This window comes from Acomys russatus, chromosome 5 (genome assembly GCF_903995435.1).
Source record: "Acomys russatus chromosome 5, mAcoRus1.1, whole genome shotgun sequence".
NCBI classification, from domain to species: Eukaryota; Metazoa; Chordata; class Mammalia; order Rodentia; family Muridae; genus Acomys; species Acomys russatus.
The window spans coordinates 67,460,535-67,476,509 of record NC_067141.1 but is presented as its reverse complement, the minus strand read 5'-3'; the positions used below and the strand labels follow the sequence as shown (position 1 = coordinate 67,476,509).

Genomic DNA, 15,975 nt, shown 5'->3' with positions numbered 1-15,975 from the left:
CTGCCTGAGTAGTTGGGTAAAGGAGATAGTTAAAAATTCAATTACAACAGTCTGTATGGTAAACGGAAGGGTTCGGCTGTATCCTCCAAGCTCGGCAAAAGCTAATGGTGCATTTTAAGATGAACTGGAACAATCAGATCAATCGAACATTTTTCCAGTAACTTCTGACAGATCTGACGAGCTGACGTCATTTTCGAATGAAAAGAAAGGACAAAAAAAAAAAAAAGTCAAGAGCAAAGCAAGTGTAGTTTTTTATAAGAAAATACCCATAATATGTAAGTATAAATATTCCGTTATCTTTGTTTTCTTTTCCTTCTCCAGTGGCCTTTAAGGCTGGGGTATTGCTGTTTTTTTGTTTGGTTGGGTTTGTTTTTTTTTTGTTTGTTTGTTTGTTTGTTTGTTTTGTGTGTGTTCTTCATGATTTCAGTATTATCGTACACAATGGCATAAGAGCCGGGGTATTACGTACAAAAATCTGTTGTACCACTCTCTGGAATTAATCCCCTTGCTTCACTCTCTCAGGCTACACATAGGATTGCCTTGGCAGCCTTTGGGGAAAGCTCTCAGGAAAAAGAAACACAATTATTGGCTGTCAAAATTAGTAGGAACACATAGGACGGAAATACCAGAAGGCTACAAGTAGGATATCAATACTGTTGGCTAAAATTTGATTTCTCATGGAAATTAGTGGCAAGCATTTCATCCTTGTTGATGAGGGGCTGAAATAATCCATAAGCATGCTTCAGTTGTTGACATGTGGATCACTTAGAGAATTAAAATCAAAGGAAGATCCATTTCATATCTTACACCCACAGAGCTGTCACTCTTGCAACACACTCTGCAACCTCCTGTATTGAACCTTCCTCTGTCACCCCAGCTCAGCCCTTCTGTGGAGTTCCCATTTGTAGCATCTTCCTGGCCTGGAGCCAGTTCCTCCTCTTCTCCCACTCCCACCACATTTGCTCAGACAGAATATCAGTCTGCTCTATTACGCATCTCTATTGCTCTTTTGAGCAGATGAAAAATACATGGGACGGGATTTCTCCCCACCTACTTCTTCCTGCCTTGATTAAAAGAGAAATACAGAATGAGAAATATTCAACTGTTATTTTTCTCCTCCCGTTCCATTCCTAGTCGTCCGCTGAGCCCGTGTCCCCTGTTCCTTGCCATGAATGAAATACTTCTAGACTTTTCTCATCAATCCTCTTGAGGACAATATGCATGCTTGTACTCTGAAGTAAAAAGTCAATGCTCTATAATTTAATTTCCTTCTCTCACATTCAACCTGTCATTCTTCACATAATCAGCGTGATAAATGCAGAGTCAGACTTCATCTTCCTGACATTAGTACACGTCAGTACTTCAAATGCAAACAATTGTGACATTCGACTTTACAAAAATAACCGAGAGCACAAACTCCTCTTAATTACGACATTTAAAAGTTGCTTTTGTTGCGTGTAATGAATGATATACAGATACTTCACAATGCTTCCAATTAAGACTCACTTCACTTATGCAATTGACAACACTACTGTTCCACACTTCATTCAGTTTGTGAATTTCAAATGAGCTGGTTAGTGAGAAGGGTGCTTCTCTTCTAATGGGTTTGGTAATCAAGGCATCTATTTTAATTTCAAATTGGATAGATTGGGGGAAATTGCTAGACTAAATGACTGGTACTAATTAGAATTATAAAAATATTCATCATGCCAGAGAATTAACTTGGGGGGTCTGATTTTCCTACATTTGCATATGGCTTGAGTTTTGGGGGGAAAATCTTGACAAATTGTTTTCTCTTTAGCAAATTGAACAAACACGATATCTGTTTTAGTCCTTCCTTTCATTTAGAGCAAAATACATATTCATGATTTGTAAATGAAGTTAAATGATTTCGACTTCTATCCTCATTACCATATTAAAGATGTTGTCTCCATAAGCTTCCTTTAAAAATTTCAGATCATAGCATTATCTCTTTAAATGGCAAATAATTTACCTTAATCAATATATTAACCTGAAGATTTGAATAAGCCAGTGAAACCAATCCCATCCCCCACTTCATCAACTACACAACAGCCTTGCTAATTTTCCCACCCTGTGTCTTATATTTTAAATGTGCTTGAACAGCTTTTTTTCCTACAAGTTTTATCTGGACAAGAGCCAGCAACTGAGAAGAGAGGCAGAAAACCCTTCAATTTCATTGGAGACTTGGCTGGAGCTGATTTTGGTGTGTCAAGATTGCAGTGTCCGTTGTACCTGAGTTTCCTGTAATCTGGCCCATGCTGCAGATCTGTGCCAAGGCCACTGGAAGGCCCTCAGTCTACCAGCGAGAAAGAGGTGATGGAGCACATACCACAGCCAGACCCAGGAAGAACACTCACACTTCAGGCTCTGTGCCGTTGAGCAAGTAAGTGTGAACTTCAAGAGCCGTATCTATCTGCAATTTAAAAATTATCACTTCCACCTGGCAGACTCCTAGGTAATTGGTGTGATCATATACATAAAAAGCCAGTGCTCAGTGAACAGAAGGCACTGCGGGATATGTATACATCTCCATTTCCTGGCAACACCCAGATGTCTGACTCCTGGGACTATGAGGTGGGGAGTATGAGAGTTACGCGGCATGGGGCTCCATGCAGTGGATGCATCTCCACTCCTTTGCTGCAGCAGTATTTGTTTCCATTAGAGCTGTCAAGTCAAATAATCAAATACTAATTAAAATTTTGGATACAGCTGGAATATTTTTCTAAAACACTATCAGAATAAATCACTTCCTTAGCAACTGTCTATATTGGGTGCCTTCTAAGTAATAAAGCCTATATTTGTGGCTGAGTTGTAAATAATATAGATTGAGTGTATATGCAACAAGAGCATAGTTTTTCCTGGGAGGAAAAAAAAATGGTTTCTATCTATAGCTTGTGTTCTAAAGGGACCACAGTGAAAAACAAAGCTGGAGTGAAGACAGACAGGCACAGTACATTCTGACATCAGGGAACTCTTCTTCTACAACCCAGTGCCTCTGGGGAATGGATTTCAATAATCATTTCATCTGATTTCACCCAAATCAACTCTATTCACATCTGAAGCCTTTTTGAAGTGTGTTGCCTTATAATTTCCAGGGATAAGCTATACCTAGAAGATTACCTGTCAGACATTTTTAATTACAAAGGCAATCTAATGAGATCATAAAAAAATTTGGAAAACAAATTCTATTTGAAACTACTATGAATAATATCCCATCACTAACAAGCCCCATTGATATTTGGAAACAGTCCTACCATGTTATCTAATTTTTCCTTATCACAGGTGTGTTTTATGAGAGCCACAGACATGCTTGCAATGAAATCACCACATCCAGCCCACACATGCCCTTCCAACCTTCTCTCACATCCCCATCTCGACTTCGTGGTGTTTTTAAATAACACTCCATTAAGGCCAGCTAAGGTGTCCAGGTGTGCATGAGCATGAGGCCACATGGGAAACTTGCTATAGCCACAGCCTCAAATCAGAGAAGGGTGATTCTCTCTTCCTCAGTAGCTATCAACTGCCAACAGCTCCTCAGGAAGGAGCCCCATGTGGAGAGCATCCCACCAATCCACGCTAAAATGTTGGCTTCTGTATGAACCAAGTGACTTGCCACACAGCCAGACTACTAGAGTTCAATCCCAAGGGCTGAGGTCATAGAAAAGGAGACACTGCCTGCAAGTCCTATCCTTACAGCTTTAAAGTCTCCCTTCTTCCTTTCCATCCCACAGTCCTCTTCCACCCCTTCCTTGTTTGTAGCTCCTCCCTTCTATTTCCTTCCTTTTCCTGCTGTCTCATTGGTTGGATGTCTACACTCAAAATATACTTTTAACCATGATTTCTTATACACCTTTAAATTCAGTGTAATATAACACACACAAACATATGTGTGTGTGTGTATATTATTGTATATCATAAATGTATATCCACAATATCACATGGTTATTACTATTGAATTAATGGCTGTATATTAGGCCACCAAGTATATTTACTACAATTTAAAGTTTCCTCATATGGAGCAGGCACAACGCTTCTACCCATTTTGTCCATTATAAATGATTTTGATGAGCACATCTGCAACATCATGGCATTGTTTCATTGAATCAAGGTATAAATTATGTGCATGCCTCATGGTAGGTTTACCAAGATATTTTCCAGAGTCATTGCATGCCCATAAATACTACCTCTGGGCATGAGTCTCACTACAGCGGTACCAGCACTGGGATAAAAAGCAATGTATCTTTAAAAATGAAGCTTGTTAATTTCTTTCTTTTTTATTATTTTTATATTAATTTATTTGTTCACTTTACACGCTGGTCTAGCTCCCTCCCTCCTCTCCTTCCAGTCCCACCCTCCCTCTCCTTTCCCCCATATGCCCTCCACTACTCCTCAGAAAATAGAAGTCACCACTACACACCCACCCCCCAGCTCATCAAGTTGCACCAGGACTGAGCACGTCCTGTCCCCTGTGGCCTGACAAGACAGTCCCACCAGGAGGAAGTGATCAAAAAGCAGGCAACAGAATCCATGTCAGAGACATCCCCACTCCCCTACTAGAGGACACACATGAAGCCTGAGCTGTCTATCAGCTGCATCCGTGTAGGGGGCCTGGGTCCAGTCCATGCATGGTCCTTGGTTGGTGCGTCAGTCTCCACAAGCCCCTCTGGACCCTGGTTAGTCAGATCTGCTGGTCTTCTTGTGGCACTTCTGTCCCCTTTAGGTCCTTTTATCCTTCCTCCCACTTTTCCACAATTCTCCCTACAGCTATGTTTGGCTATGAATCTCAGCATCTGTTTTGAGCTGATGCTGGGTGGAGCCTCTCAGTGGACAAGTCTGCTAGCTTGTTAGTTTCAAATGGACATTTTTGAAAGTTTTCTCAAGAATTCTGTAGATCTGTTGGGCCATGTCGATATCAATAAACGTTGCATTTGGTGTAGTCTAGTTCTCTGTGTTTGCTGATGTCAGGTGTTTCTCACATAAAACATTTCTTTCTTCCTTATCGCTCGCCTTACTTGCAGCCTTCTGAGCTTTCTCTTGAGGAACGGGACGTATCAGACAATCAAGACTTGCAGATTTCGCAGGTCATCAACTATGCTGGGGTGGGCTTTTCAGTGATGCAGCTGCAGCTGTGTTGTTCACGAGTCTGTAACAAACCCTTCGCCCATACTTCTGCATGTGACCACAGTGAGCTAGCTCACTGGTTCACCAAGCAGGGCTGTAGCAGTACTGTGTCTCTGGTCTGTCACTGGTTCCATATCTGAAGTAAATGGAAGTTTGTCCATATCTTCCAAGGAATAGTGTGACAGGATGCTGGGTTATTTGTCATTTTTCATTTTTCAACACTTTTTTTCCCTTAAGAAAACAGATCAGGTTCCTTAAGCGGTGTTCTAGTTCAATTTTATCATAAAACTTGACGAAACCCAGACACACCTGGGAAGGGGAACCTCATTTTTCTCTCTGTCAAGTCAGTCTATGGAATATTAGTGAGATGCTGTATTAATTGCTAATTGGTGTAAGAGAGACAAGCCCACTGCGGGCTTCCTGTGTCTCCAGGAAGGTAGGCCTGCGCTTTTTAAAAGGTAGCTAAGCAAGCTACAGGGACAAGCTGGAGAGCAGTGTTCCTTTGCTGTTTATGTCTCGCGTTCCTGGCCTGGCTTCCTTCCATGATTCACTGTAATTAGTGAGGTGAATTTAGCCCTCCCCTCTCAAGTGTTTCTCACAGCAACAGAAAAGCAAGCGAGAAGAAACACATACCAAAAGGCAGAAAAGTGGACTAGCCTGATGTAAAATGACAGACTGGGGAAGACCCAGGCCACTAGATTGGTAATTATGCTTGAAGGCAGTTCAGAGTTAATTACATTCCTGTGAGTATTAACAATTAAAAGTTGCTATCAATGAGGGTTCTTATTGCACCACTATGACAAAATACACGTTCATAGATTACATTAAACCAGTTTTATCATTCAGAATTCAGCCCAGTTACACTGATGAAAAACCTCAAATCCCACAGGGGACTTGGAATGCGCCCACTTCTCAGTAGGTGACTGTTCCACGACCCAAGCTAAGATGATCCAGCCAACACATCCCCACTGCACTGCTGAGAATGCTACACAGACAGTGGCACCTGTTACAGGTGAACAGGGCAACGGGTTTTTCTTTCTCTTAAATGATACACAAATGCTTTTTGCCAGAATCTTAGGAGAGGAGGTAAAAAAAAAAATGATGAGTTTTTCTTTAAATAAAAAGTTTCTTTCGGTCTATTTCTATTCCATGCATGACAAGCTTCAAAACCATGGCCAGCCCCAGTTAATCCTGAACAGCTTTATCCCCACCAGATGCAGAGACACAAAGCCTGCCTCTGCCAATGGCTACTGAGGAAGTTATCATCACCTACTAATCCTGAAGGATCTGAATACAATTACATTTTAATCTGAGGGTTCAGACAGAGAATATAAATGAGGCACAGCTTCATTTGTTTCCAGCATTCCAGAGGCACAACTTTACATTTCATTTTGAATTTTGAGGCCCTGTGTAACACGGCTATTATCTATTGGCTAGAACCTGCTGCTGGCCTGGCATAGCAACCACAGGTATGGTCCAATCAGCAAAGCCATCACAGGACATGCAACTGCTCTCCACTGGCATGTATATGTCACAGCATCATGGTGCCTAAAGCCACACCAGCCTCTCAAACACCTTATCAATCCATCAGCTTCTTTTTTGGCTGATGAGACCAAACCCGTCCTTCATGACAAGGAAATAATAGATCTAAAAGTGGTAGACATGCTAATTGCCTTGACTTAATCAATAGACTAGGTGGACACATATTGAGATCCACACTGTACACTATACTGTATTAATGGATTATTGATCAATTAAAACGAAAATCAAGGTGCTTGGGTATAATTCAGTTAGTAGATGCTTTTCTTGCATACATGAAACCCCTGGATTGACTCCCAGGAGAGAGAGGGAGAGAAAGAGAGAGAGAGAGAGAGAGAGAGAGAGAGAGACTGATGCTTAGAAAGTATCATATTAGCAGGGACTGGGGATGTGCCTCAGTGGGTAAAATGCTTGTTGTGCAAGCAAGATGAGCTGAGTTCAGATACCCAGCCTCAAGTAAACACTGGGCATGGCAAATATAAAAGCTAGTGTGGCCACAGGTCATTTGTAAGCTTAGCTGTGGGTGGGTGGGCATGTGGAAACAGGAGGATCCTCACGGCTCATTGACAAGGCAGTCTAGCAGAAAGGTGTGCTTAGGGTTCAGTGAAGAGATTGTGTCTCAAAAACAAAGTGGTCAGAAACAGGGCACCGGAGTTCGTGTGAGAGCCAGATCTCACTCTCCACTCAACGGTGGAGAATATCATGTTCGTCGGCTAGGTCTTGGTAGGGGTTCGAAGCTTACCAAGTCCCCTGGATAGGGAGACCTGGCGGCACTCAGAGGAAGGATAGCAAGTTACCAAGAAGAGACTCGATATTCTAAGAGCATATATAGGCGGAGGAGGTCTCCCTCAATCACAGACATAGGGGAGGGGAGAAGGGGGAAGTGGGAGGGAGGGAAGAATGGGAGGAAACAGGGGAAGGGCTAACAATCGAGATGTAATATGAATAAATTAATAAAATTTTTAAAAAGAGAGAGAGAAAAAAAAAAAAAAACAAAGTGGACGCCAAATGAGGAGGGAGTCTCTCTGATCTTGGAGAGAGAGAGAGAGAGAGCACACATGTGTGTATTTGTGTGTGTGTGTGTGTGTTCACTTGCACGCACGTGCGCAGGTACACAGGTGAAGAGAGGAAGGAAGAGGGAGAGAGCAAGAGTCCTTAGCTGAATGCCTACTCCCAAATACTGTAACAGCTGAGTTTCATTACCTTGGTTAGTGTTTAAGAAAGAGCTTTTCACATTGAAATTGTCAGCAGTTCTAGATGAGGCTAGCCCCCAAAGTGCCTGAAACCAATGGAATCAGAAATACCATTGGATTCTTCATTTCTGAATTATGAAGCAATCTGCTTTTGTTAATTTAATTTTGCCATAAAGTCTTTGCAATCCTGACCTTATGCAGGAAAAAAATGTTTTTTTAAACTCTCCCTCATCATGAGTGAGGCCCATGCCAAGGGCTAATGCACCTGTGAATACAAACCACCGGACCATTTTTCAGGAAGGAGACTGAGCCCCTTGTCAGCCAGAGACATGTTTAAGCATGCAGCTTTCTATACACTGAGGACAGCAACTACTTCTACAAGACCCCTGTCCTTAAATCTACCTCAACACCTTTCAAAAATTCTATTTTAGTATGATTACAGAGCCCTCCAGCTAAACCAGAACACACGCACATACACACACACACACACACACACACACACACACACACACACACACACACACAACTATTTTAGTTGTATCCATGAAGAAACAGACTGATAGAAAGGCAAGACCTACACCCTACATGACAACACAACCATCCACAAGAAGGACGCTTGCTTGTAAGATGACAGGAAGGAAGTAACTTTGCTTTCATCATTCCCATTCGGACAACTGCGAGTTATTACTTCCTTTGATTCTTTCAACCTCAAAGCTAGTTATAAAATGCCTCCAAAGGTTCCTATTGCCAAGAATGAATCCTGAGTGTTTCTAGGTATTGAGGCCTTTTATTTCAAAATGCAAGATGGTAGGAGAATCTATAGGGAGGCCGCAACAGGAGCAGGCAAAGGAATTAGTAAGAACTGAAAGTCCCGGCATGGCAAGAACTGAAGGAACTGCTCAAAAGCCCAGGCAATCCTCATCCGGAAGCAGAAAGGATTGTGAACGAAGAGGCGAAGCCCTCATGATTTTTCCATCAGTGCCTTTTTCCAAATTAGATCTACTAGCAAGTCTTCTGCAGCTTTGGGGTATCAGTTTGAAAAGTAAAGCAATTGGATATCATCCCTTTAAAATATCATTCAATTAGATCTTCCGTAATACATACAACATAAGGAGATAGCCTTAGTGGTTCTAAAGAAATTGCTAGTGCATTTCATCAAAGGCACAATAATGGAAACATCGATTCACTCCTCACCACAAACGTCTCCCTTTGATGCTGCAGTTACCTTAATGCTAGCACTTTTCATTTTCTCCGGAGGAAAACAGCTGCCTGCATGCATGTGCATCAGCTCTAGCCTGAAATCACACATTAGTATATCAGTCGGCAGCTACACTGGCATCTTCATTTGATGCTACACAGAATCACTCTTCTTGACGCGCTACCACAAAATTACCATAAAGAAAAAGAAAAAAAAAAGCTCCCCTGCATCCTGGATAGCCAGGGAGAGGTGTTTTATGCCACTCCTGCAGGGGCTTTGCTCCTTCCCCCTGCCGTTTCCTCAGAGGAAAAATAGCCACACACTTGTTAGACGCTATAGGTCTGAAGAATAGTCAGCCACTTTCAGCAGAACACGTCAGCAAGAGAAAGTACCCAAGGAATAATATATCTGGAAATGTGCAGTGTGATTAGGAAAATCTATCAACACCCACTGCCACATTCCAAATATTTATTCTAAGTGAAAAAAAAAATCGTCATCAAGCCTGAGGGGATTTTGAAGGCATCCACAAGCCCACTCAACGAGCAAATGCCCCTGGAATTCTTGCTGCTGTTGAAATGGAGGAAAAGGACACACAAGATAACATGAGACAAACCACACCTGCCTTATCAACCTCTCGGTGTGAGGGGGTCTGTTGCTTCTAACATAGCTTGCTTCTGTTAAAATAGACTTTAAGTGTGTTGGGCTTCATCTAAATGAATTACCATGCAACAATTCAACAATATCCAAGTAATTTATTTTTCTTTCAATATAGCTTCACATTTTCTGGCTACACTAAGCATCTAAACTCACGCACTGGCTGACATTTGGCTAGGTCTTTCATACAATATCTGCTTGATGCCACGAAAGAAATGTATTTGCAATGGCTTTTGCTCTGCAAATGTCATGTGGGTGTCCTTAGGGGATTGCATTAAGCACCTGGTGCCCACCATGAGGTTCTGCTAATGAGAGATATAAAGGTTATGTTGGGATTATTGTTTAAAGGTACTGACATCACACACATATTCACAGTCACATATTTAAAATAGATACTGAAGAGCAACTGTTTCAGGTTGTGAGAGAGCAAAGAGGGGAAACTATTTCAGCTGGGCTACTCTGTGAATAGCTCTGTGCAAGATAGTTCTTGTAAAATTATCTTTCCCCTTTGACTGATGATCCCACAACATTATTATGTAATAGCTTGGCATATGTACTAGGGTCCTGGGGTAAAAGAAAATATGATAAGGAATAATCTAGTCTCTCTCCTGAAATGTAAGTTGAACAAACATAAAACATCCAGTTTTGCAGCATTTAAACACCAATTCAACCATCCGTTCACCTAGCAGATATCCATCAATAAAGCAAAATGGTAGGTGCAAGCTGGTAGACTAGGAAAAGGAAAGCACTCATGGTGTAGCCCAGCTTCTTACATTGCTGTTAAGTTTCCTAACTTAGAGATTGCTAGAAGAGAGCTGGCAATTGTGGGTAAAGATCAGGAGTTCTTCTAAAGGCATGTCAAAGTTTCTGAAATATATAGAGGCATTGTCAAGTAGACGGCAGAATGTGTGGGTTTTAAAGCCCATGATCAGGTCTTTGGGGAGGGCACTGCACCTTTAACTTACTTTTGTAAAATAACAGAGACTTGTCTGAAGCTTCCTTTCACTCACAGAGAGCAAGGATTTACTAAACTCTCACCAAATAAAGACAGCAGAGAGTGATGAATGAACCCTAGGGATGGAACCTGACAATATCCATCCAAATGCCAGCTCCACCAGCTCCAGGGTGGCAGAGTGTGGACAAGAGCACTGACTTCCTATGCCTTTGTTTCTGGTTGTCACTACAAAACCATAACAACGACTTCCCTCTTACTTCACAGGGGTTTAAAAACAAAATTAAAGTGATTAAATTTTAGAGAAAGTCATTATAAGACTATGGAAAGAAAAACAAATATATCCAATACAATATGTATAAATACATACGTGAGCACACATGTGTGCACGTGTGCCTCTGTATGTTTTGATATTTACGAGTAAGAATGTAAGTAAGCTTCAGTGCCAAAGACCAAGCCAACATGATTGGAATAATGAAACGCTACCAATGTACGCCAGAATCTGAGCTGAGCAAGCAAGTGCTTTTCACAGAGAAGGATGTGGGGTGACAACTTGTAAACACAAACAGTGTTTGTTTACCTTTTGATCCAAGCTGTAGGCCAGCACCCAGTCCTCCTGCTTGGGGTGGAAGAGCAGACTCTGGATGTAGAATGTTAGCCGGTACTTTTGGTAGGTCGCCCCTTCGTCTGAGCTGATCAGTATGCTGCTCTCCATTTCAGGGTCGCTAAGAAGCATGATCTAAGGAAAGCATAGGGGAGAAAAATAAAGGCAGGGTTAGTAGGCTGGAATGAATGTGAGGGATAAAATTGTTCTATTTCTCAAGATTTACTGGGATGAATTATGGTGTGAGCCTAGGTCTCCATACAAAAGGAGGCTGTATTTACCATATTTTTTCGGACTATAAGATGCACCTGACCATAAGACACACTCAGTTTTTAGAGCAGTAAAACAAGACAACAATAAAAACAGCAATCAGACCGTAAAGTGCACTCTAATTTCACCCCCCTACTTTGGGGGGAGGGAGAATGTGTCTTATGGTCCAAAAAGTACAGTGTCATTATCATCCTTAAAGTGATAAGTGCATATAAGGTGGTCCTCCATCATCTGACACCAGTTCTAACTCAAGTTCAGTGTTTTTATTTGTTTTGTTTTTGTTGTTTGTTTATTTGTTTGTTTATTTTTAAGATATGGGAATGACTCTCCCACAAACTTAGGCTTTGTTCTGTTCATTCTGAACCATGATTGAAGTATGTTAATGATACCTTTGTTAGAGTAGAGAAATTTCTCAAAGCACAAATCCACAGAGATCCTTTAGGAAAAATTGCTGCACCCACGCCATGTAGACAGAAGCAGGATGATCAGAAGGCTTTGGCACCAGAACGGACAGGTTTACATAGCAGTAATTTAGATATCAACAGTTTCATACATACCAGGGTATTGTGGAAACACATTTAAACTGTGGAAGCCTCAGTTGCCTCAATATTAACTGAATCTGAAGCTATCCAAAGTGTCTTTAGACACGTGGCATAAGTTACATTCTTGACAAGGCGCTGCTGGGCTACTATTTAAAATTCTATCCAATGTAGTCTAGCTCCGATCCATAGTGCTTTGATGGCACTGACTTTCTAGGAAATGAGTGACATTCTGTTACTTAAACCCATTAAACAGACACTGACCATCCTTAGCATTGGTAAGTTTTTCTATCCTTCCTAAAGCAATCTCTTTCTGGAACGCCAAGCTCATCAGATTTTCCTTATCTCTGTTGGATACTACTAGACTTGGCTGGATTTTGTCTTTGGACATGATTGGGTATATGCACTGGCCTTTCATTTTGACCTTCTCTCTTCCTCACTAACTGCTTTTATTCTCTGTTTCTTTTCTTCTGGTTTCAGTTGCCATCTTCCTGAGGATAAGCATGCATTAAATCTCCAAATGAGCATCACTTATCCTAGACTTGCCCTCAGTTTCAGGCCTGTAAACTCAGCTACCCACAGTTGTTTGTTTGCTTGTTTGTTTGTTTTTTTCTTTGATATTCCAGAAATACCTAGAATACAAAACACCCCACAATGGTACCTCAGCCCCTACCACTTTCATCTCAATCAGTATTTCCATCAGCCATCCATAAGAAGCAATGTGCCAGGAATGATCTTTGACTTAATTTTCTCATTCACCTCCTATACTTACTCTTGTCTTTTGCTGTGAAATGTGTGTGTGTGTGTAGGTGTGTGTGTGTGTGTGTGTGTGTGTGTGTGTGTGTGTGTGTGTATACCTGGATAGTATGCCCAGTCACTTGCACTTATCTCTTGTATTGCTTTCCACCTTGTATTTTGAGACAGGGTCTCTTGATGAGCAGGAATCTCATTATTTTGGAAAGGCTACCTGTCCAGTGAACTCTCAGAATCCTGCTGTCTTTCCATTCCCAACACTGGGGTTATCAGGCTTATGTACCCAGGCCAAGGTTTTATGTGAGTATTAAAGATACCAACTCGGGGTCCACTTACTACTAGTGAGACATACCTCCAACCTCACCTTGTGGAGTTGACCACCTGTTGAATCCCAACATCAAATCTATTTTCTCTGTGATTGTTGTGATTATTAATAGTAAGAAAAATGACTCAGCCAAAACCTTCTATGAACTGCTATTGTTTTCAGAGTGACTAAATGAGCAAGTGCACATATTCCATACTAAAATTCTGCCCATTTTTCAGGTACTGCCAATCATTGTTCAGGCTACTGTTACCACGCAGTATAAACCACGGGACTGAATTACAAAATAAAGCATAAACTCTGTATATCTGACATCAAATAAAACTATGACTAGCATGTTTTTTAAAATGTTATCCAACACATACATTAATAGTATGAAGCGAGCTTTAAAAGGGCCTTTAACTGCTGAGATTCACAGTTCTTCCCTCTTTTATCTCTTCCTGGCTTCCAAGATAAACTTATGCTTTTGCTTTTTTATTTATTTTTATTTTATTTTTTTTTATTTTATTTTATTGCTTTGGCCTCATTTGCTTATTTGTTTTGGCCTCATTGAAATAAGCCATCATTAGTTATCAGTAACTTTTCAGAAATGGATGCTGTTCGATAACTTTTTCATTCATGTGTGAAAACCCAGGGCAAAGCTCCTGTATGGACTAGTAAGACACACAACAGCCTCCTCCTCCTGGGAGCACTAAAGGGAGAGGGGACCCAGATGGAAGCACTGAGCTGTCTTGAGAAGTCGTCAGTGCTGGCAGCGTTTGAGATCACAGGTAGCTGCTGGTAAGAGTGACAAGTTCACAACTGTCTCATCATATCAGCCTATACATCTAAGCAATGGGTGGGCCATGCGGTATTCAAGGAAATAATTCTCCCTGCTCCAGAGAAACTAAACTGCTTCTTTTATGCAGAAATAAGAAGCTTCATGGCTATGATTTTAATTGGAAGATAAGGCCACCATCCTAAATAGACTTTATTTTATGCCCCATGAGTTATAACATTCTGCATAAAGTTTGCCATCAAATGTCTTCTGCAATGAGCTCTTTTACTCTAGCTTTCTCTCTCTCTCTCTCTCTCTCTCTCTCTCTCTCTCTCTCTCTCTCTCTCTGTCTCTTTCTCTCTCTCTGTCTCTCTCTGTCTCTTTCTCTTTCCTCTCTCTCTCTCTCTGTTCTTTCTCTCTCTCTGTCTCTCTCGTCCGCTTTCTCTCTCTCTGTCTCTGTCTCTCGTCTTTCTTCTCTCTCTCTGTCTCTCCTCCTCTGGTCTCTGTCTCTCTTCTCTCTCTCTCTCCTCTCTCTCTCTCTCTCTCTCTCTCTCTCTCTGTCCTCTCTCTCTCTTCTCTGTCTCTCTCTCTGTCCCTTTTCTCTCTGTCGCTCTTTCTCTCTCTCTGTTCTCTCTCTCTGTCTCTCGCGTCCTCTGTCTCCGTCGCCTCTCTGCCGCGTCTATCTCTGTCTCTCTGTCTCTCTCTCTCTCGCTCTCTCTCTCTCTGTCTCTCTCTCTGTGTCTCTGTCTCGTCTCGCTCTCTCTCTGCTCTTTCTCTCTCTCTCTCTGTCTCTCTCTCTCTCTGTCTCTGTCTCTGTCTCTCTCTGTCTCTGTCTCTCTCTCTCTCTCTTTCTCTCTGTGTGTGTGTGTGTGTGTGTGTGTGTGTGTGTGTGTGTGTGTATGCGTGCGCGCGCACATGCTGGCATATATGCTTACACCACTATGCACACACACACATACACACACACGTACACACACACGTACACACATGCCACATGAAATTATACATGCCTACACTAACACATGCACAGATCCTGCATAGGCATATGTGCACAGATATGGAAATGAACTTAGCTCAGTGGTCGAGTGACTAACTATGAAATGAATGTGTATAAAACGAGGAATATTGATGGTATGCGGTGCTTTGATGAAACTCCTGTTTGCAACAGTACATTTTTATTGCGACCTTTCTCTGACATTCTCCTCAGGAAACCTTTTACACACTTGGATATCAGTAGCTATGCCTCTTTCACGTTGCAGATGTCTCAATTCTGCTTTCTGGGAAGAATGAAAAGAAGGGGAAATACATACCGACATTTTTAACCAGTGCTAGTACCTCACCTGATACTTTATCCAAACCTCACATAAATTCTGTGAAGGAAGTATGGCTTTTTGCATTCTACAGGTAAGGAAACTAAAGCTCAGAAGGAAAGCAACTTCCACATTACTCCCCAGAACTATTGTGATCCTGCCAGCTACACGGGGCACACCCAATTGGGGCTTTCCTTTTCTATTATTTTAATTTTTAATTAATTCTTTTTTTACATATACACTTGTATTATTACACACACACACACACACACACACACACACACACACACATACACACACACACACACATAAAACTGCATACAGTGAGAAGAACCATGAAAACACCAGGAATTATATAAATGTTACATTCATAGTGTTTTGGCTACTTGTATTTGGCTTTTTAAAAACATGTGTAAGAAATTCACTGTGGAAATTAAAGTAACTCCAAGAAATCCCTTACTCCAATTAGACCAGCACTGTTTGTTGAAGATGCTATCTTTTGTCCTTAGTATATAGATTTGGATTCTTTGTCAAAAATCAAGTGTCCATAAGTGTGTGGGTTTATTTCTGGGTCTTCAATTCGATCCATTAATCAACTTATTTCTATGCCAGTACCATTCCATTTTTATTACTGTTGCTTTATAGTCCAGTTTGAGATTAGGAATGAAGATTCCTCTGGAAGATCTTTTATTGTACAGAACTGTTTTAGACATTCTGGTTTGTTTTGTTTTATTTTGTTTTG

General features: G+C 41.3%; 1 protein-coding gene across 1 annotated transcript in view; it reads right to left on the bottom strand.

Moving 5' to 3' along the window:
* The window catches only part of Sorcs3 (sortilin related VPS10 domain containing receptor 3), a 623,313-nt gene that overhangs the window by 277,726 nt on the left and 329,612 nt on the right, over nucleotides 1-15,975 (bottom strand). Inside the window, exon 4 of the mRNA XM_051146759.1 lies at nucleotides 11,259-11,417. Coding sequence (XP_051002716.1) covers nucleotides 11,259-11,417 — 159 coding nt within the window. The remainder of the gene's footprint in view (nucleotides 1-11,258; nucleotides 11,418-15,975) is intronic.